Source organism: Ranitomeya variabilis, chromosome 1 (assembly GCF_051348905.1).
Source record: "Ranitomeya variabilis isolate aRanVar5 chromosome 1, aRanVar5.hap1, whole genome shotgun sequence".
In the NCBI taxonomy this organism is placed as follows: domain Eukaryota; kingdom Metazoa; phylum Chordata; class Amphibia; order Anura; family Dendrobatidae; genus Ranitomeya; species Ranitomeya variabilis.
In genome coordinates, this window is record NC_135232.1 from 342,940,209 (window position 1) to 342,966,408 (window position 26,200).

The window sequence follows — 26,200 nt, forward strand, 5'->3', positions numbered from 1 at the left end:
TAGAGGTGAAGCACAGATCACCTCTATGTAGCAGAAATGCAGCATTGCTATGAGCGCCGACCACAGGGTGGCGCTCATGGCAATCAGCCATCAACAACCATAGAGGTCTCAAGGAGACCTCAGGTTGTTATGGCAAAGCACCGATGACCCCTGATCATGTGACGGGGGTCAGCAGTGCGAGCGCTTTCGGCCCCCGGCGCTTGTTAAATGCCGCTGTCAGAGTTTGACAGTGGCATTTAACTAGTTAATTGGAGCGGGCGGTTTGTGATTCCACTTGAGCCCATTGCGGCCACATGTCAGCTGTTTATAACAGCTGACATGTCGCAGCTTTGAGTTGGGCTCACCGCCGGAGCTCACCTCAAAGCGGGGGATACTGCCAGCTGAAGTACTATCCAGTCAGCTGGCAGAAAGGGGTAAATAGGGGTTAATATGTGAAAAGGGGGTGATTTGAACTTATGCTTTTTTTATTTTTTATTTTTCAAAACCTTTTTTTTTTTTACTGTATTTTATAGTTCCCTTAGGGGACTTGAACCTGAGATTGTCTTATTGCTTGCACGATATACAGTAATACTATAGTATTGCTGTATAGCAAAAATCACTGTCTACTATAGAAGCCATCCACAAGCTGGCTTTCACAGAAGAACAGTCATGGCAGGGGTCTTCAAGGTAACCCATCGGTACTTACAATTTAAATGGCATAGCATGCTTGGCCACCTTTCCATTCACAGCTCTCGCAATAGTGATCCTGTAGTTGGGGGAAACTGGGACTCACAGATCTAAAAATTGGTAGGGTGCCCAGCGATCAGACTTTAGAGATCTAGCACCACGTTTCCAGTATTTCTCAGGCTGGAATACAGCTTTAAAGCTATATCTGATCAACGTATATACTGTACACTGATGTAAGGGTGTTTAAAATTATATAAAAAACCTTTCCCTTACCGCTACACAAATTGAAAATGTTTTAACAAAATAAATAAATAATGTGGGGTAAAAAAATTTAATTTGGACTCGTTCAAATGTTCCCCAAAATTCTGGATCTACGGTGACAGATATTGTGCATATATGTACTATGAATAGGGAGTTTTTCTGTTTCTCTGCTGCAAAATTTTCCACGAATCCACAGTAAATCTGCAAATTTATCTCCTATGAATTTGACATGGGTTTTATCATGAAAAGGGTGAAATAATTTTTAAATTTGGTTCAAAGCTTTACAATTATTATTATTATTATTATTATATGCAAAACATACGGAGTTCTGTTATCTTGATGACTTCGTCTAAGCTGCTTAATTATTGATGAAATGACCTATCAAGAAAGTACAAACATATATAGTTAAAGCAAATGTGGAGATTCTGTGTGTACATTTTTAGCCAAACACTATATATGCGAAGTATATCAGTGCAAACAAGGAACCGGTAAATAAAAAGTTGCATTGTTTTTGTGAATGCATACTTTGAGAAGAAGACTGGAAAGAATGCGTCTCGGATGACAGGATTCTCCCCGCCCTAGTCCCCTAAACGGACAGGTAAGTCCCCATTTGTGTGTATTTTGAAAGTCCTGTCAGTCTAGAGGAGCGGAACTTAGAGAAGCTGGCGCATACTCAAAGTAGGTCTTCTCTAAAATGTTGCAGCGTTTCAGAGTAAGGCCACATGCACACATTGAGTATCTGGTCAGTATTTTACCTCAGTATGTGTAAGCCAAAACCAGGAGTGGAACGGTCAGAGGAAAAGTATAATAGAAACATGTCACCACTTCTGTATTTATCACCCACTCCTGGCTTTGGTTTATAAATACTGAGGTAAATACTGAGGTAAAATACTGACCACATACTGAATGTGTGAACGTGGCCTACAAACTATCTGACTGCAATTATGCAGTCAGTACCTGATTTACCCCAATAGTTTATTAAGTTTGGGCAAGATATGATTATTATGATGGCCATACAAAGTGTGCATGTGCCTTAGGCCGGAGTCACACCAGCGTATAATAGGGACGAGTGCTATGCGATAAAAAAAAAAAAAAATCGCATAGCAATCGGACCAGTTAATCTATGGGGAAACTCAGATCACCGTATTTTTTCTCAGGCGTATTCAGTGTGCAAGTGAAATCGTAGTATGCTGGGATTTTACATGTATATCGGCTGAGTCTCGCCAATGCAAGTCTATGGGTGCAAGAAAAAAAATCACACACCATATGGACCATCCGTGTGACTTGCGAGAAATACGAACACATTTTTCTCATTTCAGCCCAGTGAGCCATTAAATTCAATAAGGAAAAGCAGTGAGAAATGTAAAGCCATACACATATCAAACGGATGTCACACGGATACTTAGATGCGAGGAAATCGCATCATCGCATTGCAAACGGATTACATACGGATCACCATATGGAGGACATTTGTGCGATTCTCGGCCGTCAAAATCGGACAGATTTTTTAAACGTTGAGTGTGACTCCGGCCTTAGTCTGATAAGGAGAAAATTAGGTTAAGGGTAAGACCAAACTGTGTGGCCATGAAATGGACTTAAAAAAATGAACTTGACTTTTGTATAAACAACCAGTTTGGTGTTACATAATGATCAAAATGACCTATTATTTTGTCATGCAGTCAAAAAAAGCATTGTCATACATGTTTGTTTATACAAAAAAACACAACGTTACCCCCAAAAAAACACAGTCAATTGCTTTACGGTTTAGTTTTTTATTTTTTATCGACATCAAAAGCACACATTCTGGCTTCAACCTTATGGCACTGATCAAAGGTAACCATTTGGGCAAGGCCACAATGCAGAATTGTACAGTAGTCACCCACTGACATTGCATTTTTTGGCTGAAGCTCCAAGCAGCATTCAGCACACAGCATACATACAAAATGCAACTGCTAGAAGCCACTTCCTAAGGGCGCAGTCAGACCGCCGTATAACAAGGATGACGATCGCATTGCAATGTTCGTACTGGCCGTCGGCTATCCTGACCCGGGCATGGCAGCATGTACATCTATGCAGCAGTCACTCTTTAGACAGAAGAGCCAATGGTCAGTCCGAGCACGGTATTAGACGGCCATCTACTGTAAGTGCACCCCAAGAGTCACAAACTAGCAAGAAAAGTAGACCTCTAAAATATAACACTTAATTGAATCCACTAAAAAACAATCACAAAAACACTCTCAAATTATAAGATAAAAAATATAGATGTGTCTATATACTGTGGTTATTGGGCCCCAAATCAAAATTCCTACAAAGGGTAGAGTACCAAGGGACAAATTATCCCCATCATTCCCTACTCTGTACCTACCTACCTACGGAGGTTGGCACTCTAAAATTTGCAATATGACGACCTGTTCAACAATGGATATCCCTGTAAACCCTAGTACACACCTAATCTATCAATAAAATGCAGCACAGGTAGTGAACCTAACTTTAATGCAGGACATACACAAAAGAAAAAAAATATTATACACTGCTCAAAAAAATAAAGGGAACACTTAAACAACAGAATATAACTCCAAGTAAATCAAACTTCTGTGAAATCAAACTGTCCACTTAGGAAGCAACACTGTTTGACAATCAATTTCACATGCTGTTGTGCAAAAGGAATAAATAACAGATGGAAATTATTGGCAATTATCAAGACACACTCAATAAAGGAGTGGTTTTGCAGGTGGGGACCACAGACCACATCTCAGTACCAATGCTTTCTGGCTGATGTTTGGTCACTTTTGAATGTTGGTTGGGCTTTCACACTCGTGGTAGCATGAGACGGACTTTACAACCCACACAAGTGGCTCAGGTAGTGCAGCTCATCCAGGATGGCACATCAATAAGAGCTGTGACAAGGATTGCGGTGTCTGTCAGCGTAGTGTCCAGAGGCTGGAGGCGCTACCAGGGGACAGGCCAATACACCAGGAGACATGGAGGGGGCCGTAGGAGAACAACAACCCAGCAGCAGGACCGCTACCTCAGCCGTTGTGCAAGGAAGAACAGGGGGAGCACTGCCAGAGCCCTGCAAAATGATCTCCAGCAGGCCACAAATGTCCATATGTCTGCACAAACAGTTATAAACCGACTCCATAAGGATGGTCTGAGTGCCCGACGTCCACAGAAGGGGGTTGTGCTTACAGCCCAACACCGTGCAGGATGCTTGGCATTTGCCACAGAACACCAGGATTGGCAAATTCACCACTAGCGCTCTGTGCTCTTCACAGATGAAAGCAGGTTCACACTGAGCACATGTGACAGGCATGAAAGAGTCTGGAGATGCCTTGGAGAGCGATCTGCTGCCTGCAATATCCTTCAGCATGACCGGTATGGCAGTGGGTCAGTAATGGTGTGGGGTGGCATTTCTTTGAGAACCGCACAGCCCTCCTTGTGCTTACCAGAGGTAGCATGACTGCCATTAGGTACCGAGATGAGATCCTCAGACTCCTTGTGAGACCATATACTGGTGAGGTTGGCCCTGGGTTCCTCCTAATGCAGGACAATGCCAGGCCTCATGTGGCTGGAGTGTGTCAGCAGTTCCTGCAAGATGAAGGTACTGAAGCTACGGACTGACCTGCCCGTTCCCCAGACCTGAATCCGATTGAACACATCCAGGACATCATGTCTCGCACCAACCACCAACGTCACGTTGCACCACAGACTGTCCAGGAGTTGGCGGATGCTTTAGTCCTGGTCTGGGAGGAGATCCCTCAGGAGACCATCCGCCGCCTCATCAGAAGCATGCCCAGGCGTTGTAGGGAGGTCATACAGGCACGTGAAGGCCACACACACTACTGAGCATCATTTCCTTGTCTTGAGGCATTTCCACTGAAGTTGGATCAGCCTGTAACTTCATTTTCCACTTTGATTTTGAGCATCATTCCAACTCCAGACCTCTGTGGGATATTAGTTGTGATTTACGTTGATAATTTTTAGGTTTTATTGTTCTCAACACATTCCACTATGTAATGAATAAAGATTTACAACTGGAATATTTCATTCAGTGATATCTAGGATGCGGTATTTTAGTGCTCCCTCTATTTTTTTGAGCAGTATATATATATATATATATATATATATATATATATATATATATATATATATATATATATATATATATATTTTGTGAGGCTGTGGCCTCTGTTACAGCTAGAGGGCGCTGTTTGTTCTCCCCAGAATGTGCATGCAGGCGGATTAAGTCCATAGGTGTGCATGAGAGTCACGGATTTCCGGCCCGGGTTTTCCAGGTGGCTGAAGGCCACAGGTTTGTGTGTGTTTAAAAGCCCTGCAGTAAGGGGTATGGGTGTGTCAGGCCGTGCAGGCCGTGTCAGGTGTCTGGCCAGGTGTGCGAGGTGCACGTCAGTGTCAGTCTGGTGTGTGCTGGTCTGCAGAGTGCATGGAGGCCAGCAGAGCCAGCACCCAGGGCAGCTGAATAGCCTGGCACCCGCAGCGTACACAGAGATGCAAGTCGTCCATGGTACTGGTCTCGGATGTGGACAGTCCTGTGCCCGGATGTGGACAGTCCTGTGCCCGTAGGTGGATGTCCTGTGCCCGTAGGAGTCAGATGTGGACAGTCCTGTGCCCGGAGGTGGATGTTCTGTGCCCAGAGGTGGATGTCCTGTGCCTGAAAGAGGACTAGCATGTGCAACGATTGCAAACAGGTGGATATGGTGCCCGGCTGCTATCCGGAGGATATCCTGAACTGTGTACGACTGTGTGAGTAAAGAGTCTGTAAGAGACTGTGATACAGCGATGCAGGACACCCACGAGAACTAGTCAGAGGGCTGGCGTGAGTAGTGTCTGCAACATATGAGGCTGTGTGTATGGAGACTTATATAGAGTGAGATGGCGTGCGGTCGCCCAGGGAAACTGGACAAGGGAAGTCTGGCCTGTTTAGGGACCGGAAGTCTGGCCTGTTTAGGGACCGCAAATCTAAAGCCATGTGAAATGTATTGCATTGAACTGGTGTAAACTGATCACTGAAGTTATATGCATTTATATGTACCCGGCTGCACTCCAGAGGATAAAGAGTGCAGTGCGCTGAGTGAGTACAGAGGACTGACACCCTGCGTCTTGGGCTTTCTTATGTGTACCCGGCTGCACTCCAGAGGATAAAGAGTGCAGTGCGCTGAGTGAGTACAGAGACTTGTTACCAGCGTGCGGTCACCCAGGGAAACTGGACAGAGGGAAGTTCGGCCTGTGTATTGACCGCGTCATATAGCCATGCATTATTAATGGACTGTATGAAGAAGCCGTTTACTATATTGACTGTGTGAAGTAACACAATAAAAGAGACTTTTGTGTTTGAATTTGTGGGTCACTGCTTCTTCACTGCGTACGAAGCTACTGCAGCTTTACAATATATATATATATATATATATATATATATATATATATATATATATATATCTATCTATTGATATGTATATATCTATAGATATAGATTTTTTTTTTCTGGATGTTTTCCTTGCTTTAAGATTCACAGCGGCTTTCTACTTTTTTGTAAAATTACAACTGGCTGCCCAATTAGTGAAAAAATGTGCAGCCAAATAACAAAAACAAGGTATTTTAAATTAATTTCTAATGATACAGCAGTGGAGGCCACTTCGTGGGACCCCAGCCATTTACAGCATTACCATAACTGAATGGGCCAATTTAGTCACCATTGAAAACCTTTAGTAATGACAGTCAAACTGGAAATGCTTCCTGTTATATCATGTTTGTGCATAGTCAATTGCTCCTCCTTATCCTTTATCCCTGTTCTGATTATCTACTGTGATTCATCTCATGCACAATAATAAAACCGGCAACGCTTTAATGTGCCAGAAAACGTGAAATTATGTCAGCATCAATTGATGAAAATTGAAAGCAACCAATTCTGATACCATCCTGAAATAAACCAGTCTTGTGATAGCATGCAATTGAGAGAATCATGGTTAGTCTCCATTATGAGTATGGTGCAAACACAGTACATAACAGGTTATACATAACATTAAATATACTTACATTTTCCAAAAGCTTATCATAGTAGTCAGTAGCTGTACAGCCAAGTTGAGTAAAAATATTAGCGTCCTCCTCTTTTCCAGATGAAGAAAGGAGATGACAAAACAGGCTCTGTGGGAACATAGACCATTTTAAACCAAGGGTTAACATTATTTTGTGTGCTAAATTCTGAAGATAATTGTAACGATAATTGTGCCCTAGAATGGCCACTCTTGACTGACATGATATTTTTTATTTAAATTGACCCAACCTTTTCTTATATACATTTATTGAAGTATATCTTTATTGTAAGAGCACCAGACTTATGATACATAGCTCCAAACTATCCTTCATGACCTTGGGATTTTCCATTTTTCCGTGTTTGTTTTTCGCTCCCCTTTCCCAGAGCCATAACTTTTTTATTTTTCCGTCAATTTGGCCATGTGAGGGCTTATTTTTTGCGGGACGAGTTGTACCTATGATCGACATCACTGGTTTTACCATGTCGTTTACTAGAAAACGGGAAAAAAATTCCAAGTGCGGTGAAATTGCTTTTCACCTTGGCTTTTTTTGCTAGGTTCACTAAATGCTAAAATTGACCTGCCATTATGATTCTCCAGGTCATTACGAGTTCATAGACACCTAACATGACTAGGTTATTTTTTATCTAAGTGGTGAAAAAAAATTCCAAACTTTGCTAAAAAAAAAATAAAAAAACTGCGACATTTTCCGATACTCGTAGCGTCTCCATTTTTCATGATCTGGGGTCGGTTGAAGGCTTATTTTTTTGCGTGCCGAGCTGGCGTTTTTAATGATACCATTTCAGTGCAGATACGTTCTTTTGATCACCCGTTATTGCATTTTAATGCAATGTCGCGGCAATCAAAAAAACTTAATTCTGGCGTTTTGAATTTTTTTTTCTCGCTACGCCGTTTAGCGATCAGGTTAATGCTTTTTTTTACTGATAGATCGGGCGATTCTGAACGCGGCGATACCAAATATGTGTAGGTTTGATTTTTTTTTTTATTGATTTATTTTGAATGGGGGCGAAAGGGGGGTGATTTAAACTTTTATATATTTTTTTATTTTTTTCACTTTTTTTTTTACTTTTTTTTTTTTACTTTTGCCATGCTTCAATAGCCTCCATGGGAGGCTAGAAGCTGGCACAACGCGATCGGCTCTGCTACATAGCAGCGATCATAAGATCGCTGCTATGCAGCAGAAATGCAGGTGTGCTATGAGCGCCGACCACAGGGTGGCGCTCACAGCTGCCGGCGATCAGTAACCATAGAGGTCTCAAGGACCTCTATGGTTACACTGCAGAAGCATCGCTGACCCCCGATGCGCTCATTTCCGGCCGCCCAGCCGGAAGTGCCGGTTAAATGCCGTTGTCTGCATTTGACAGCGGCATTTAACTAGTTTATAGCGGCGGGTGAATCGCGATTTCACCCGCCGCTATTGCGGGCACATGTCAGCTGTTCAAAACAGCTGACATGTCCCGGCTTTAATGCGGGCTCACCGCTGGAGCCCGCATCAAAGCGGGGCTTCTGACCTCGGACGTACTATCCCGTCCGAGGTCAGAAAGGGGTTAAAATTAACCTACCCTGAAAATTATAAACTGGTCATGTCTTTGTCAGTGGCCAACTTACAAAATCAGCAAGGAATCAAATACTTATTTCCCATACTGTATTAGGAAATTGATACAGCTACAATTCATGGGTAAATAACCAATACAAATAGTATAACATACATAACTCCCAACCATCCCGGATCCAGCGGGACAGTCCCGATTTTGAGACTCTGTCCCGGCCGGGATCTTACTTTTCCCGCATTGCCTCAGACCAAATGTACTGCCACTTTAAACTGCTAGCGCGATCACTAACTGTGACGGATCGGAGCAGATGTTGCTCCTTGCTCCGACACGGACTGGCACAGGAGACACGGAGAGGTATTTATCAGTGGCGTACCGGAGAAGCAGCAACGCGAGCAGTCAACGGCGCGGCTGGATGACATCATTCAGCGCCGCGGGAGAGGAAGATACCGGCTGCTGCAAGGGAGCGCGGTGCGAGATGTGTGTGTGTGGTGATGGTGAAGGCAATGATGGTGGTGTGAGGGCAATGATGGGGTGGAGTAACTATGTGTGACCATTATACTGTATGCAGCATCTTGTGGGGCTATTATACTTACTGTACACAGCATCATGTGGGGCCATTATACAGTACACAGCATCATGTTGGGCCATTATACTGTACGAAGCATGAGAGGCCATTATACAGTATGCAGCATCATGTGGGCCCATTATACTGTACACAGCACCATGTGGGGCCATTATTCTGTACGAAGCATCATGTGAGGCCATTATACAGTATGCAGCATCATGTGGGCCCATTATACTGTACACAGCATCATGTGGGGCCATTGTACTGTACGCAGCATCATGTGGGGCCATTGTACTGTACGCAGCATCATGTGGGGCCATTATACAGTATGCAGCATCATGTGGGGCCATTATACAGTATGGAGCACTGCGTGGCCATTATAAAGTATTGAGTATCATGTGTGGCCATTATACAGTATTGAGCATCATGTGTGGCCATTATACTGTACGCAACATCAAGTGGGGCCATTATACAGTATGGAGCACTGTGAGGCCATTATACAGCATTGAGCATCATGTGTGGCCATTATACAGTATGGAGCACTGTGTGGCCATATTTTTTCTGCTTATAATTATTGTTTATGAAAGAGTGTGATCAGCAGTGCTAAATGGGTGTGGTTGGGGCGTGGATATGGGTGTAACTAGTTGTCAAATGGGTGTGGTCAAGGGTGTGGCCTAACATTTGCCACATTGCACTGCACGCGCTGCTACCTTTGTATCTCTTTGCCTTCTTCAAAAGTTGGGAGGTATGTAACCTATAAACTTGTAAGGCAAGTTTCACACTTTAGTTTTTTTATCATATGATCTGAAAAACAGTGTGTTTTTATTTCAGTGTTCTGGACCCATGTTTAGTCCATGGTGTCAGTTTTTACAATACTTGTTGCACCTGGTTTTCAAGTATGAAAAAAAAAAATCTTCGCTTCTACCAGCCATTAACCCCTTCCCGACCTTAGATGTATCCATGTCTAGGTCAGGAAGTACCTCCCGACCTTGGATGTATGGATACGTCCAGGCATTTTTGCACATACAGGAGCTGTGTGCACGCTATCCCCACCGGTTGTTCAGGTGACATGACAAGTGACACCCGGCACTCACTGCCAGGAGCAGTGCCTGCCCCGCTCCCAACAGTTTAAACTTCTAAATGCTGCGATCGATAGTAGGAAGGCAGAGAGAGAGGAGGTTCCCTCTGCCCTCCAATCGGCGTCCCCCCGGTATTCATCGCGAGGGGCCAATCATTCCCATGGTGACCTAATGTTGTCATGGTGACATAAGGGTCACAAGGGCTAACAAGATAGTTAGATCATGAGCAGTGCATGATCTAACTAACTTGTGTCAGTACAGCTCTGATCGCAGATGCTCATGCATTGATTTGCTTTATAACTGCGATCAGAGCTGTGAAAATGAGAGTCTCATAGTGGGATCAGACCTATAAAACTGACCCAGTAGTTGGCCCCTTGAGTAAAAATAAAAAAATGATACAAAAAATTATGCTTTTTCATTGTACCGCTGAACAAAAAATGTACCGCTGAAAAAAAAAATGTACAGCATTTAATAAAGACAAATGTAAATAAAAATGGTATAGCTGAAAACATTATCTTGTCCTGCAAAAAACAAGCCGCCATACACCTCCATCAGCGGAAAAATAAAAAAGTTATAGCTCTCAGATTAAAGTGATGCAAAATCTGAACTCCAATATGGTGCTTTTTCCATCTGAGCTTTGCACTGTGCCTCAAAAGGTAGTTTTTGACCACATATGGGGTATTGGCGTACTCAGGAGAAACTGCACAACAACTTGTATGGTGTAATTTCTCCTGTTACCCTTGTGGGGTTAAAAGAAATTGTTTGTGAGAAAAATATGATTTTCTATTTTTAAAGCTCAAATTGCGACATTGCGCCCACTAATGATTCCAGCCAATTTTGCATTAAAAAAACAGTGCTCCTTCCCTTTCGTGTGCCCAGTAGTTTTCCACCACATATAGGGTATAGTTGTACTCAGGAGAAAATACACAACGATTTTTGGGGTCCATTTTCTCCTGTTACCCATGCAAAAATAAATTTAGGGCTAAAAAAAAATTTTTTGTGGAAAAAATGTGATTCTTTCCATTTTCACGGCTCATCGTTGTAAATTTCTTTGAAACACCACATTTATGTAAGTTCCTTGAGGAGTCTAGTTGCCAAAATGGGGTAATTTGTGTGGGGTTGAAACACTGTTTAGGCACATCAGGAGCTCTCCAAACATGACTTGGTGTCCGCTCTCGACTCCAGCTAAATTTTGAGTTCAAAAAGTCAAATTTTGTGGTACATTTTATCCTATTACCATAGTGAAAATAAAAAAAATGGGTTAAACGCCTTAGTGACAGCCAATTTGCAGCTTAATGACCAAGCCACCAATTTTTACAATTCTGACCACTGTCACTTTAAGAGGTTATAACTCTGGAACACTTTAACGGATCCTGCTGATTTTGAGTTTGTTTTCTCGTGACATATTGCACTTTATGTTAGCGGTAAAATTTCTTCTATATGACTTTCGTTTATTGATGAAACAAATGGAAATTTGGCGAAAATTTTTAAAATTTCAAAATTTTCAAATTTCAATTTTTATGCCCTTAAATTAGAGAGATACAGTACAGACCAAAGGCTTGGACACCTTCTCATTTAAAGATTTTTCTGTGTTTTCATGACTATGAAAATTGTACATTCACACTGAAGGCATCATAACTATGAATTAACACGTGGAATCATATACTTAACAAAAAAGTGTGAAGCAACTGAAATTATGTCTTATATTCTAGGTTCTTTAAAGTAGCCACCTTTTCCTTTGATGACTGCTTTGCACACTCTTGGCATTCTCTTAATGAGCTTCAAGAGGTAGTCACCGGGAATGGTCTTCCAACAATCTTGAAGGAGTTCCCAGAGATGCTTAGCACTTGTTGGCCCTTTTGCCTTCACTCTGCGGTCCAGCTCACCCCAAACCATCTCGATTGGGTTCAGGTCTGGTGACTGTGGAGGCCAGGTCATCTGGCGTAGCACCCCATCACTCTCCTTCTTGGTCAAATAGCCCTTACACAGCCTGGAGGTGTGTTTGGGGTCATTGTCCTGTTGAAAAATAAATGATGATCCAACCAACTAAATGCAAACCGGATGGAATAGCATGCCGCTGCAAGATGCTGTGGTAGCCATGCTGGTTCAGTATGCCTTCAATTTTGAATAAATCCTCAACAGTGTCACCAGCAAAGCACCCCCACACCATCACACCTCCTCCTCCATGCTTCACGGTGGGAACCAGGCATGTATAGTCCATCCATTCACCTTTTCTGCGTCGCACAAAGACACGGTGGTTGGAACCAAAGATCTCAAATTTGGACTCATCAGACCAAAGCACAGATTTCCACTGGTCTAATGTCCATTCCTTGTGTTCTTTAGCCCAAACAAGTCTCTTCTGCTTGTTGCCTGTCCTTAGCAGTGGTTTCCTAGCAGCTATTTTACCATGAAGGCCTGCTGCACAAAGTCTCCTTTTAACAGTTGTTGTAGAGATGTGTCTGCTGCTAGAACTCTGTGTGCATTGACCTGGTCTCTAATCTGAGCTGCTGTTAACCTGTGATTTCTGAGGCTGGTGACTCGGATAAACTTATCCTCAGAAGCAGAGATGACTCTTAGTCTTCCTTTCCTGGGGCGGTCCTCATGTGAGCCAGTTTCTTTGTAGCGCTTGATGGTTTTTGCAACTGCACTTGGGGACACTGTCAAAGTTTTCCCAATTTTTCAGACTGACTGACCATCATTTCTTAAAGTAATGATGGCCACTCATTTTTTCTTTACTTAGCTGATTTTTCTTGCCATAATACAAATTCTAACAGTCTATTCAGTAGGACTAACAGCTGTGTATCCACCAGACTTCTGCACAACACAACTGATGGTCCCAACCCCATTTATAAGGCAAGAAATCCCACTTATTAGACCTGACAGGGCACACCTGTGAAGTGAAAACCATTCCCAGTGACTACCTCTTGAAGCTCATCAAGAGAATGCCAAGAGTGTGCAAAGCAGTCATCAAAGCAAAAGGTGGCTACTTTGAAGAACCTAGAATATAAGAGATAATTTCAGTTGTTTCACACTTTTTTGTTAAGTATATAATTCCACATGTGTTAATTCATAGTTTTGATGCCTTCAGTGTGAATGTACAATTTTCATAGTCATCAAAATACAGAAAAATCATTAAATGAGAAGGTGTGTCCAAACTTTTGGTCTGTACTGTATGTTACACAAAACAGTTAATAAATAACATTTTCCACATGTCTACTTTACATCAGCCCAATTTTGGAAACAATTTTTTTTTTTTGTTAGGAAGTTATAAGGGTTAAAAGTTGACCAGCGATTTCTCATTTTTACAACATCATTTTTTTAGGGACCACATTACATTTGAAGTCACTTTGAGGGGTGTACATGACAGAAAATACCCAAAAGTGACACCATTCTAAAAACTGCACCCCTCAAGGTGCTCAAAACCACATTCAAGAAATTAATTAACCCTTTACGTGCTTCACAGGAACTGAAGCAATGTGGAAGGAAAAAATGAACATTTAACTTTTTCTCATAGAAATTTAAATTTAGATCCACATTTTTCAATTTTTACAAGAGTAACAGAAGAAAATAGACTCCAAAAAATGAGCAATTTCTCCTGAGCACGTCAATACCCCATATGTGGGAAAAAACATTGGGCACACAGCAGGGAGCAGAAAGGAAGGAGCGCCATTTTACTTTTTGAATGTAAAATTTGCTGGAATCATTAGTGGATGCCATGTCGCGTTTGGAGAGCCCCAGATATGACTAAATAGTGAAAACCCCACACTAATTGTCTGTAAGTAGCCAAAAAGGGAAATAATAGTGGACACTCCTCTTAGATATATAACCTATAAGAGATTAAGAGTTCAAAGAAGTTTTTCAAATATAACAATTATAATAATAATCTTTATTTATATAGCACCAACGTATTCCGCAGCGCTTTACAGTTTAACAGTTTCATACACAACAGTCATAAGTAACAACGTTAACAATAATTAAAGCAAAATAAGACGACCCTACTTGTGAGAGCTTACAATCTACAATGAGTTGGGGGGAATACACAAAGTACAGGTGAGTATTTACAATGAGGGTCCAGCCATTCTCAGATAGTGAATGGGTTACACACACACACTTACACATAAAATGACTTTGATTAGGGAACGTGATAGGCCACTTTGAACAAACGTGTTTTGAGGGAGCGCATAAAACTGTGCGAGTTGTGAATAGTCCTAATTTCTTAGGGTAGAGCATTTCAGAGGATTGGCGCAAGGCAGAAGTCTTATAGCCAGGACTGGGACGTACGGATTAGTGCAGAGGAAAGTCGATCTTTTGCCAAGCGTAATGAGCGGGGTAGGATGTTAAACAGAAATGAGGGAGGAGATGTAGGGGGGTGTCGCACTGTGGAGAGCTTTGTGGGTGAGAACAAGCAGTTTCAATTGGATCCTATAATCAATGGACAGCCAGTGTAACAACTGGCAAAGAGCGGACGTGTTGGGGTACCGATTAACCAGATAGACGACCCTGGCTGCTGCATTAAGGATGGATTGGGGAGGGGAAAGTCGAGTAAGGGGGAGGCCAATTAATAGAGTATTACAGTAGTCCAGGTGGGAGTGGATCAGGGCGACAGTGAGGGTTTTTGTTGTTTCCATGGTGAGAAAAGGGCAGATTCTAGAGATTTTCTTTAGATGTAAGCGGCACGAGCGGGCAACATATTCCGCAGTGCTTTACAGTTTAACAGTTTCATACGCAACAGTCATAAATAACAAGGTTAACAATAATAAGTAACAAGTTTATTACAAAAACACTGGCAAGAGATATATAATAAAGTCAAGAGTGATGGCACAAGATTTTTACATGCTACAGATCCACACTATTGTAATGGTACAGGCAAAAATGGACCAATAAATGTACATTCAACATGACATATGGTATCTACAATATAGAGACATGTAAATCAGAGTGAAAAAGTTAAATGACTGGATCTTTGTACTTTCACTGCATAGGACTGACATCCTGCTACATGCAACCCTGTACCTATAGACATTGCTAAACTGTTCCAATTTTGCATATATAATCATGATTGTACGGTTTACCTTATAGTGTAAGACAAATACCCGAAAAAAAGAAAACTTACAGCGCAGGCGCCGGGGACGCTAATGAAGGAAGAGGAGGCGGTGCGCAGAGGCCCTGGCTGGGAGGCGTTTCTGTCCGGGGGGAAAAGACATGCCCCCGGGTCTATTTCAAGGTATCAGGGATAAATTATAAAAGCTATTATTGCAGCGTTTGCAGGGACCCGAACTAAAAGATTCCACCTTGACAGAATGCAGCATTAGTGCTGCACAAGATGGCTCTTTTAGTTAAAAACGCCTGAGGGGGGTGAAAGGTTCCCTTTAAATTTCATATGGGCAGGAAGACATCATAGAATTCCAAAGTTGGTAATGTTGGCTGATAAGATGGGAGGTCTAGAGGCACCTAACCTTGTTCATTATTATTGGGCATCACACCTCCGCACGATCCCATCGTGGTCTTCTAAACCTGCCTATACAAAATGGATGGAGACTTAAAAATTAAGGCTAGCCCTAGCCCACCCCTGATCTGGAATGGGGCTTACAATCCCCTTTCAATGGACCTATTGGGTCCAATGATGCACACCAGAAATATATGGAGGGTCTGCTCTAAAAAATTCAATCTGACATCAAATAATTCTGCTCTTACTTCCTTCCCTTTCCAACTGAATTTCCCTGAAATTTTAACCCACTCATTTACAGTGGTATGGACTCAATCTGGCTTGTTTAACTTCACTGACATAATCAACAATAAAAAGCAAATTCTACAATTCTATGTTGAGCTGAAAACAAAATTCTCCGTCCATTCTCTTACATTATTTCAATATATTAAAATTAGGCACTATGCCTCATCATTATTCCACGGTCTACAGACCTCCATTCCTACCTACTTCGAGAGACTGTGCAAGAATAGTTCAAAACGTCTAGTATTTACAATATTCTACATGCTCCAGACACAAATTCCCTAACGAGACACTCATATATGCTCAAATGGGAGGAATATCTGGGTAAAATACTTACCATGGTAGAGTGGAGAAATGTTTGGACCAGAGAAGCCAAGATAGCATCTTGTTCAGTATTTATACAAAGAAAATCAGCACAAAATAGTACAAAATCCTTAAAGGGAACCTATCACCCCGTTTTTTAAAGATTAGATAAAAATAGTGTGAAATAGGGGCAGAGCTGGGCTTTACATTAGTGCCTCTTTGGTGCCTTTACACCCCCGTTAGGCTGCCGAAATACCTTAGTGAAGTGTCCGTTTTGTCCTGTCACTCAAGCTGGTCAGGTCAGATGGGCGTGGTCACAGCGCTGTTTGTCCCCCAGGATCCTGCTCATCATTACGTTGGTGGCGTAGTGGTGTGCGCATGTCCAGCAGATGAATCCACTGCCCAGGAGATGAATAACGGCGCGGTCTTCGCTATTCAGCCGTTTACCGGTGGGCGCGGCCATCTTTCCTGTGGCCGCGCCTGCGCAGATGGAGCGCTCTGCTGCCCGGGGCTTCAGGAAAATGGCCGCGGGATTCCGCGCGTGCGCAGATGGAGATCACGGCAGCCATTTTCCTGAAGCCCCGGGCAGCAGAGCGCTCCATCTGCGCAGGCGCGGCCACAGGAAAGATGGCCGCGCCCACCGGTAAACGGCTGACTAGCGAAGACCGCGCCGTTATTCATCTCCTGGGCAGTGGATTCATCTGCTGGACATGCGCACACCACTACGCCACCAACGTAATGATGAGCAGGATCCTGGGGGACAAACAGCGCTGTGACCACGCCCATCCGACCTGACCAGCTTGAGTGACAGGACAAAACGGCCACTTCACAAAGGTATTTGGGCAGCCTAACGGGGGTGTAAAGGCACCAAAAAGGCACTAATGTAAAGCCCAGCTCTGCCCCTATTTCACACTATTTTTATCTAATCTTTAAAAAACGGGGTGATAGGTTCCCTTTAATCTCTGGTACAGTACCATACAAATTTTTAATTTTTTTTTTTTTTTACACATAAAATGAACCCATCTATTCCTTCCCTTTGCTGGCGTTGCGTCCTGTTTAGAGATTCTGTATTTCACATTTTTGGGGACTGTACACTGATTAAGGCTGGTTTCACATTTGCGGTTCTGTCCGCAGCGCTTCTGATGCATACATCCGCATGCGTCTTGATTTCCTATCTTTAACATTGTAGACGCAGGTGCATGCGTTTGCATGCGTTTGCCCGCATTTGCTTACGCACGCGTTTTTTCACGGTGTGCGGCTGGGGGCGGCTGAAGCTCCATGTTAGAATTTTTGAGCTGGCAAATTTCGGTCAAATATGCGCAGGCATGCGCATGCAGATGAGTGCGTTAAAAACGCATTACTGTCTACGGGAACGCATGCGTACGCATGTCTTTGTGTACGCATGCGTTCGATGCTCTTGCGTACTTTGGACTGCGCATGTCCAGGAACTGACAGAGACATGCCCATTGAGACACGCCCTCCTGGAAATATCAAACGCATGCGCATAAAAAACGCAAACATATGCAAAAACGCATATAGCGAGCAAACGTTGTGGGTTTTTTTTAACAGTCATGCGTAATATGATGTGGATAAAAAACGCAGCGTTGGCATGTGTTTGCTGTTGTGGACGAGACGCTGCGGACTCAACAGCAAATGTGAACCTAGCCTAAGCCGTTCTGGGTGATAGTCCAACTCCTCATTCAGCAAGTTTTTGGAGTGGATCTCCCATTAAGTCCTTGCCTCTATTACATATTTTCCCTAAATCCATATCCAAGAGATCCATTAGATTGCTTTTACATATGTTAACAGCAGCACGCTGCTTGATTGCCTACCATTGGAAGCAAACCTCTCCACCTTCCCAACTAGATCTATATTCTCGCATCAAAGATATCAGGAACTTTGAATACCGGCCAGCACTTAATGACAATACCGTTGAGAGATTTAACCTTGTTTGGTCTCTTTGGGATTCCTTTTCGGCCAGGTTAAATATATGACCTCAATGATGGATATAACTAGGCCATAACATTCCACATCAATTCCCCCTCTTTCCTTTTTTCTGAGTCTGTGTGTTTGTAAAATTTTCCGCTTTATCTACTTGAAAATGTTTAATTATTACTTAAGTATAAGATTGGTTGTTAACCTATAAATGATAGTGAACAATCTAAAATGCCTACCATAATTATATTTTCTTTTCCTGTAAAATTTGAAAAATGTCAATAAATTACGTTTCGCTAAATAGCTTTCTCAACAGGGTTACCCTATTTAGCGAAACGTACGTCCGGGGGCGCTGAGAAGGTGGGGGTACTTTCCCTGATGACTGCAATGGGTAAGCCTGCGATATGCTGCACATAACTTTTGTTATCTATGTTTATGGGATACCTGCGGGACCCTTATAAATGGTTTTGGCTTACATCCGTTGCCAAAAGGATGTATTCTAGTACTCCCCCTCCTTACTTAGTTTCCGTCATGTCTCCTCCTTATTGTCCCTTCTTATTTGCATAGTGCCTACAGCACTCTGTTGCAGTTTTTGATATATTGTCTTGTTGATATATTGTTGGATTTACTGTAATAAAACGTTATATACATTTTTAATACATAATTACCGTATGTCTATGTGGACTTTTTTACTCCCTTTGCTTGTGTTGATCTCTGTTTGGAGTGGTCCTGGTGATTTGGTGCCCTCTGGGTACTTTGGGAGAGCTGAGGTTGTTCGCTCTCAGTTACAGTTTACTTTGGTGCTTCATGATTGTGTCAGTGCTCACTCAGTCTTTAGTCAACCATAAGCAGAGTAAAACAAGTTATTTTGAACAACCACATGGAGGCATCATAAGACAAAGAATGTTATAGAACACCTTGGTAGTCCTATTCAATGATTTTATAACTTATTATACCTTTTATTTAACAAATTGTACAACAACAAAAAAGTACAAAACAAAAAAGTAACAACATTCCTGCAAAAAAAGCACTCAAATATTATAAATACGAAAATTACCCCAATCAGAGGACAATAAAACATTCCTTATCTAAGAACTGGTCCAATATTTATGGACATAACTGTTTATCACTCATGGTAATTCTGCTTCACGTCACCTGTCTTACCTGTTTTTTTTCTGTTTTTTATTTTTCTGTGCTATGTTGTGCATAAATATGTCATTCTCCAGAATTTGTATTAGTCTATGCCTGATGAAGAGACCTGAGTAGTCTCGAAAGCTTGCAATTTGATAGCCATGAACAGGTATCAACCACTGAGGACTCTCAATTCTAAATATTTTTCTATCCACTGGCTAACACGGTACCAAGATATATATCTTTCCTGTACTATAATTACGGTAATTAAAATGTTAAAATTACAAATTAAATGTTTAAAAATGGACAGTTTGGTAAAAGTCACAAACATAAGACTACAAAAAAAGGCATATAGTGTAGTGTTTTGTGGACTGGCATATTATATCAAAGTGCTTAATCAAAGTGATGTTGATGCTTTTTCCTGGGCAACTATGCATAGGATGTTTTCATACTGTTCTGGAAAAGCACTGGTGTTTGGGATGTCCCTGCCACAATAGTGCGGGTAGGTTTTAACTAGCTGCAACTTGCCACATGAAGTCCCACACACTGTGCAACTGGATGTTACCGACACAAGATAACAATAAGACAGCCTTCTACCAAGTTAATTGCTATCGCCAAGTTTGGTGGTGAATTAAAAGAAATAAAGGCAGCCAAGGTGCTGAATCCCAAGTCTCTATTAAGCATTCCCTTGTGAATGTCTATCATGAGGCATGGCACATAATTACAACTGGTTTACTCTGGCTATAGAGCAGAACTTTGTTTTTAGTTGTATTTATTGCAAGCAGCAAAGCAGGAGAAGGTCGGCATCACATGTCAGTTTTTCTTCTCATTTGTGATAAATAGCCGGTATTTTATCAAGTGTGCTGGTTCCATTTTGGTCCATGTGTCAGCTTTTACAATCCTTGTTGCATCTGTTTATTATATTTAGAACACCTCATGAGAAGAAACATCACAGTAACACTAACATTAGATAGAGTATCAAAATACTGCGATATATATGGACATTACTGGAAACTGTCGCAAAAAACCATCTCAAACGAAGAAAAAACCACGACAAAAAATTCCCATAGTAAAGATGTATAATATAAATTTTTATTAAACTAAATACAAATGACAACAGGAGGAGGGGGAGAGAGAACACGCCCGCTCACACATGTCCAGAACTGGAAGCCCACAACAATAGCAGCAAATGTATAAGTATGTACAAAATATATAGCAAAAGTCTATTGCATACTTGCCCATATAAATCAATGCATGCACATCCCAAAAAGTTTTATAAAAAATGTAACACAGAACAGCAACAAGGGCTGACGATATTTACCGGTATAGCTGGGAAACAGTGTGGGCGTCCTCCCCGACGCGCGTTTCGGCGATTGTGGCCTTTCTCAAGGGGTGAGAGGGAAGAGGGATGTGAAGGTATAAAAAGCCCTCGGAGCCAATCAACGCTCAGTGCATAATTAGGTAAATCTAACGCAGGTGCACTACAAGCGTCTACAACCGCACGGTGTTTAGCCTGGCGTCCCACCTGCAGCTTCCTGTGACGCACGCGCTGCTATGGTAACAGGACGCCCCGACGGCGGCAGCGTCACGTGTCAGGTGACGTCATATCACATGACCATCACCATGGCACGGGGAGACGCCACAAGCCGACGGGGGAGCCGGGACCATAGCGCGCGCGCGTACTGCTGCTAAGGAGAGATGTAAATAAACCCAGCCACGTAAGTGCGGATATAGACAGGCAGCAACTAATTTGCACAGATATCGGAAATGTGCCAAATAGCAATGTATAGCCATACCCTTAGTTCAGAGACGCATATAAAGGACACATAAGAGAAAATATATAAGTAATACAAAAAAATTATATCAATGCCAAAATATGCAGATATAAATATTACTAAGGTACAATATGTTATTAGACAGATACAGCCGTTGGCAATGAGTCAAAACGTTTATATCCAATCGACACAACATTAGCAGCAGAATTGGTCCAAAGTTCAAACATGGATATCCACGCCAGCAAGGTGAGGCATAACGACAATTATTCCAGGTTACCATAGCAGCGCGTGCGTCACAGGAAGCTGCAGGTGGGACGCCAGGCTAAACACCGTGCGGTTGTAGACGCTTGTAGTGCACCTGCGTTAGATTTACCTAATTATGCACTGAGCGTTGATTGGCTCCGAGGGCTTTTTATACCTTCACATCCCTCTTCCCTCTCACCCCTTGAGAAAGGCCACAATCGCCGAAACGCGCGTCGGGGAGGACGCCCACACTGTTTCCCAGCTATACCGGTAAATATCGTCAGCCCTTGTTGCTGTTCTGTGTTACATTTTTTATAAAACTTTTTGGGATGTGCATGCATTGATTTATATGGGCAAGTATGCAATAGACTTTTGCTATATATTTTGTACATACTTATACATTTGCTGCTATTGTTGTGGGCTTCCAGTTCTGGACATGTGTGAGCGGGCGTGTTCTCTCTCCCCCTCCTCCTGTTGTCATTTGTATTTAGTTTAATAAAAATTTATATTATACATCTTTACTATGGGAATTTTTTGTCGTGGTTTTTTCTTCGTTTGAGATCTGTTTATTATGTAGGAGAGTTAAAATTCTTAGCTTCTCCTACCTGCTAAAAAGTTTTTCTATGGCGCCATTGACTTGCGTTGGGGAGTTTGATTTATTATTTAAATAATTTAAAAAAAGGGCATGGGGTCCCCTCCATTTTTGACAACCAGCCTTGCTAAAGCTGACAGCTAGGAGCTGGTATTCTCTGGTAGGTAAGGGGCTATGGATATTGACCCCCCAAAGACTCCCAGAAAAAGCACATCTATTGTGCGGCTCTTCCCACTTGCCTTATAGAAGTGGCAAGTGGGGTTCATATTTGTTGAGGTCACCTTTGTAATGTCTAATGACATCAAGCCCATGGCTTAGTAATGGAGTGATGTCTATAAGACACCTCTCCATTACTAAGCCTATAGTTATATGGTAAAGAAAGACGCCTCTCCATTACTAAGCCGTGGGCTTGCTGTGTCCTGACAGTACAAAAGTGACATCAACACAAACACAAATATGAACCCCACTTGCCACTGGGCAATTGGGAAGAGCTGGACAAAGTGCCAGAATTGGCACATCTAATTGATGTGCCTTTTCTGGGCGGCTGCAGGGGTCAATAACCATAGCCCCTTACCACACTGAGAATACCTAACCCCCATCTGTCTGCTTTAGCAAGGCTGGTTGTCAAAATGGGGAGAACCCCACACCGGTTATTTAAATTTTTTTTAAATAATTAAAAAAAAAAACAGTGTGGGACCCCCTTATTCTTGATAACCAGCCTTGCTAACGCTGACAGCTGAGGGCTGCAGCCCCCAGCTGTCAGTTTTGTCTGGCTGGTTATAGAAAATACAGGAGAACCCAAGCAGGATTTTTTATTTATTGCCCAGGTGGCGGCTGATGAATACTCTCATCAGCTGCTCCTGCTGTCAATGCTATTAGCGGCAGCAGGTGTAGGCTGATGGAAGTAATAGTCCCATCAGCCGCCGCCTGCTGTCTTTGCTATCACTTGAAAAACTCTCATTATTCTCCCCTGCTTGCGCTGATTCCCGGTAGAGCAGGGGAGAATGGTGAGAGCGGTCTTCAGAACCCGCTGCTGGCGTAACAGCGCTTACTGCACCGATGCTTCTCAGGTGCCGATACGTGTCACCCGGATGACATCCCAGTGTATCATCCGTGTGAACGTCTGCGGGAAATTCTGCAGCTAAAAAACGTACTTGTCTACGTGTGGGTCACAAAGACACACGGTCCGTGGAAACACACTGACATGTGCACAGGCCCATTCACTTGAATGGGTCTACGTGTTTAATTGTCTCCGGTATGTGTGAAAAGTGTCACCTCAGGTACCGGAGACAATGATGTGTGAAAGAACAATTAAATTTGGGTTATATATATATACACCTGCTTTAGCAAAACTGATGTGTATTTGGTCCTGCCAATAAAGCTTCTTTGATTTGATTTGATTTATATATATATATATATATATATATATATATACACACACACACATAATGCCTCTTTAATGGTGGTACTTTCTCATGAGGGTGGGCGATTCTTTATGGTCCTTTGTGTCCCTCATTAAGGCCTGGAAGGCATACTTTAATAGTGTGTACTACTCACCCTGACTTGCTACCTAACTATAAGAAGTGTGAGAACAGTGAAAGCAACTAGCTAAAGCTAACCGATGGCCCGGTCAAATCACCAGCAGCTCAGTTCATATTAATTCTTTAAAGGACCATGCAAAGCCGTTGCTCCTACTAGCAGCACCTCAGACAATACAATAATACACAGAAAACCCTATATTAGGCATTCATTGACTTGAAGAGTATCTCTCAAACAATCATTAGCTATGAAGCCACTGTTCTTGCATTACACTTAGTCAGTATGCCACATTAATGCCTGACAAACCATTGCGCTAACTGCCATTACAATGAAACATAGAAATAGGCAGTTTTTGCATTACCGAACTTTAAGACATTTTGTTGAGGGTCAGGATTTGGCTAAGTGTTTGGTAGCACTTGGGCTCCATCACATATCTATCCTGTAACCTGTGATGAATGCAAGTTGTTCTGTGGTCTTTTTTGTGATTTTTACTTTTAGTAAACAGAACTTACTTTTTAGGCCTCTATTGCAATATTCACAGTAAAAGAGGGAGACGTAATGCAACCATTTTTGGGAAGGAGGGCTCCTTTTCCCACAAACGTATAAGTCTCAGTCCTGTTATGTGTATATGTATTTATATATGTTGACCAGTTGAAAAAATACGAAATGAGAGACACAATTGCATGCCACCTACCACTAAGTGAAACCTCAATCTCCCACAAGGCAACAATACTTCTTTTCTACCCAAATAAATCCGATGACACAATAAATGTAAAGATTGCTTTCCCTTCAATTCTTTAAATGTACTACTTTTCAAATGATCACAGCATGTGAGAAAACCAAGTATTTGACCACTAAGGAGAAAGCAGCCCCTGAATTGTAATACACTACAGGGCAAAATTAGAGACATGTTCTGGAATTATTCAGGAGAAAATTAAGCAAGATCATGACACTTCTATAAGATTTTCCTTAGCAGCCTGTCTGTTGACTAGTAGTTTGTAGCAATTCAAACTTAAGAAATGGAAAGACTTTGACAGAGTACAGAATATCGAGATCTGCAGTGTAGTCCTGGTATGATATCAGTGACTTACTTGCTGGATTCCCCTATAACGGAAATACAAATTTAAGGGAAGTAGGGGTACCTTACTCCAGCTCTGGTTCTGTGAGACAGAACACTCTGTAAGATTAGCTACTGCTTTGGCTGATCCAGCCATTCATTCAAATGATCACCACATAATAATACAATACCACATACCTCAATGTTAAAGAGACTAACTTTTTAAGGTTTTAACCCATAACATGAAATGTATTTATTTTACTCATTTATATGGCTCCATTAATTGGGGTTGATAATCTAAATTCCCTATCAGTCTTTTAGAGTGTGGGAGGAAACTAGAGCACCCAGAGGAAACCCATGCAAATACCCTTGAAGATGTTGTTCTTGGTGGGGTTTGAACCCAGGACCCCAGCGCTGCAATTTAATGTGTAACAGATGAAAAAAAAATGTTTCTCTGGATTTTTTATTTATCTTTTATAAACACTCAAAATTTTTAGTTTTTTGTTTTCAGTTGATCTAGCACCTATGTAAATGTAATGGGAATCTGTCAGCAGGATTGTGCAGCATAACCTACAGTGTCAGGTTGTCTCCATTATACTGATTAAAATGATACCTTGGTTGACGAAATCTGTCTTGTGGTTGTTATTGTTTAAGCTTTATTTTCAGTTTTGAGTTAATGATATGCAAGTGTTTTGCTTAGGTATTCATATGTATGGCTTATGACAGGTCACTGATCTCTCAGTGACCTGCCCCCTGGGGGTTCAAGATGCTCGCCACACATCTAGATAAATTCCTTGAGGGGTCTAGTTTCCAAAATGGGGTAATTTGTGGGGTGTTTCCATTTTTTTAACGGTGCTCCTTCCCTTCCGAGCCCTGCCATGCGCCCCAACATTAGTATTCCACCACATATAGAGTATTGGCGTACTAAGGAGAAATCGCACTACAAGTTTTATGATGCATTTTCTCCTGTTACCCGTCTGAAAATGAAAAATTTGGCGCTAAATTAACATTGTTGTGGGAAAAAGTTAAACGTTCATTTTTTCCTTCCACATTGCATTAATTACTGTGAAGCACCTGAAGGGTTAATAAACTTCTTGAATGTGGTTTTAAGCATCTCAAGGTTTTTAGAATGGTGTCACTTTTGGGTATTTTCTGTCATATTAGGCCCCTCAGTTTCACTTCAAATGTGATGTGGTCCATAGAAAAATGGCTTTATGGAAAAATTAGAAATTGCTGATCAACTGTTAGGCTATGTGCACACGTAGGAAATGTGGTGCAGAATTTTCTGCACTAAATCTGCATCTCCTGGCAGAATCCGCAGGTGCGTTTTTTTGTGCAGATTTTGTTTCTATAATAGAGGGGTGCAGAAACGCTGCAGAACTGCACAAAAGAAGTGACATGCACTTCTTTGAAATCTGCAGCGTTTCTGCGCAATTTTTCTGCACCATGTGCACAGCTTTTTTTTCACATTGATTTACATTGTACTGTAAATCACAGTGTAGTTCTGCTGCAGATCTGCACCAATTCTGCACTAAATCTGCATCGTGTGCACATACCATTAACCATTTTAACTTGAAACATTATGTGCCAAAAATTGTGCTGATGTAAAGTAGACATGTGGAAAATGTTATTTATTAACTATTTTGTGTGATATAACTCTCTGGTTTAAAGACAAAGATTAACCCCTTTCTGACATCCGACA

The 26,200-nt window shown here is 41.9% G+C and overlaps 1 protein-coding gene across 1 annotated transcript in view; it reads right to left on the reverse strand.

Annotated features, from left to right (window-relative positions):
• FANCC (FA complementation group C) overlaps positions 1-26,200 on the reverse strand; it is a 333,078-nt gene that overhangs the window by 192,572 nt on the left and 114,306 nt on the right. Inside the window, exons 5-6 of the mRNA XM_077299602.1 lie at positions 6,982-7,089; positions 1,250-1,305 (exon numbers count right to left, since the gene is read on the reverse strand). Coding sequence (XP_077155717.1) covers positions 1,250-1,305; positions 6,982-7,089 — 164 coding nt within the window. The remainder of the gene's footprint in view (positions 1-1,249; positions 1,306-6,981; positions 7,090-26,200) is intronic.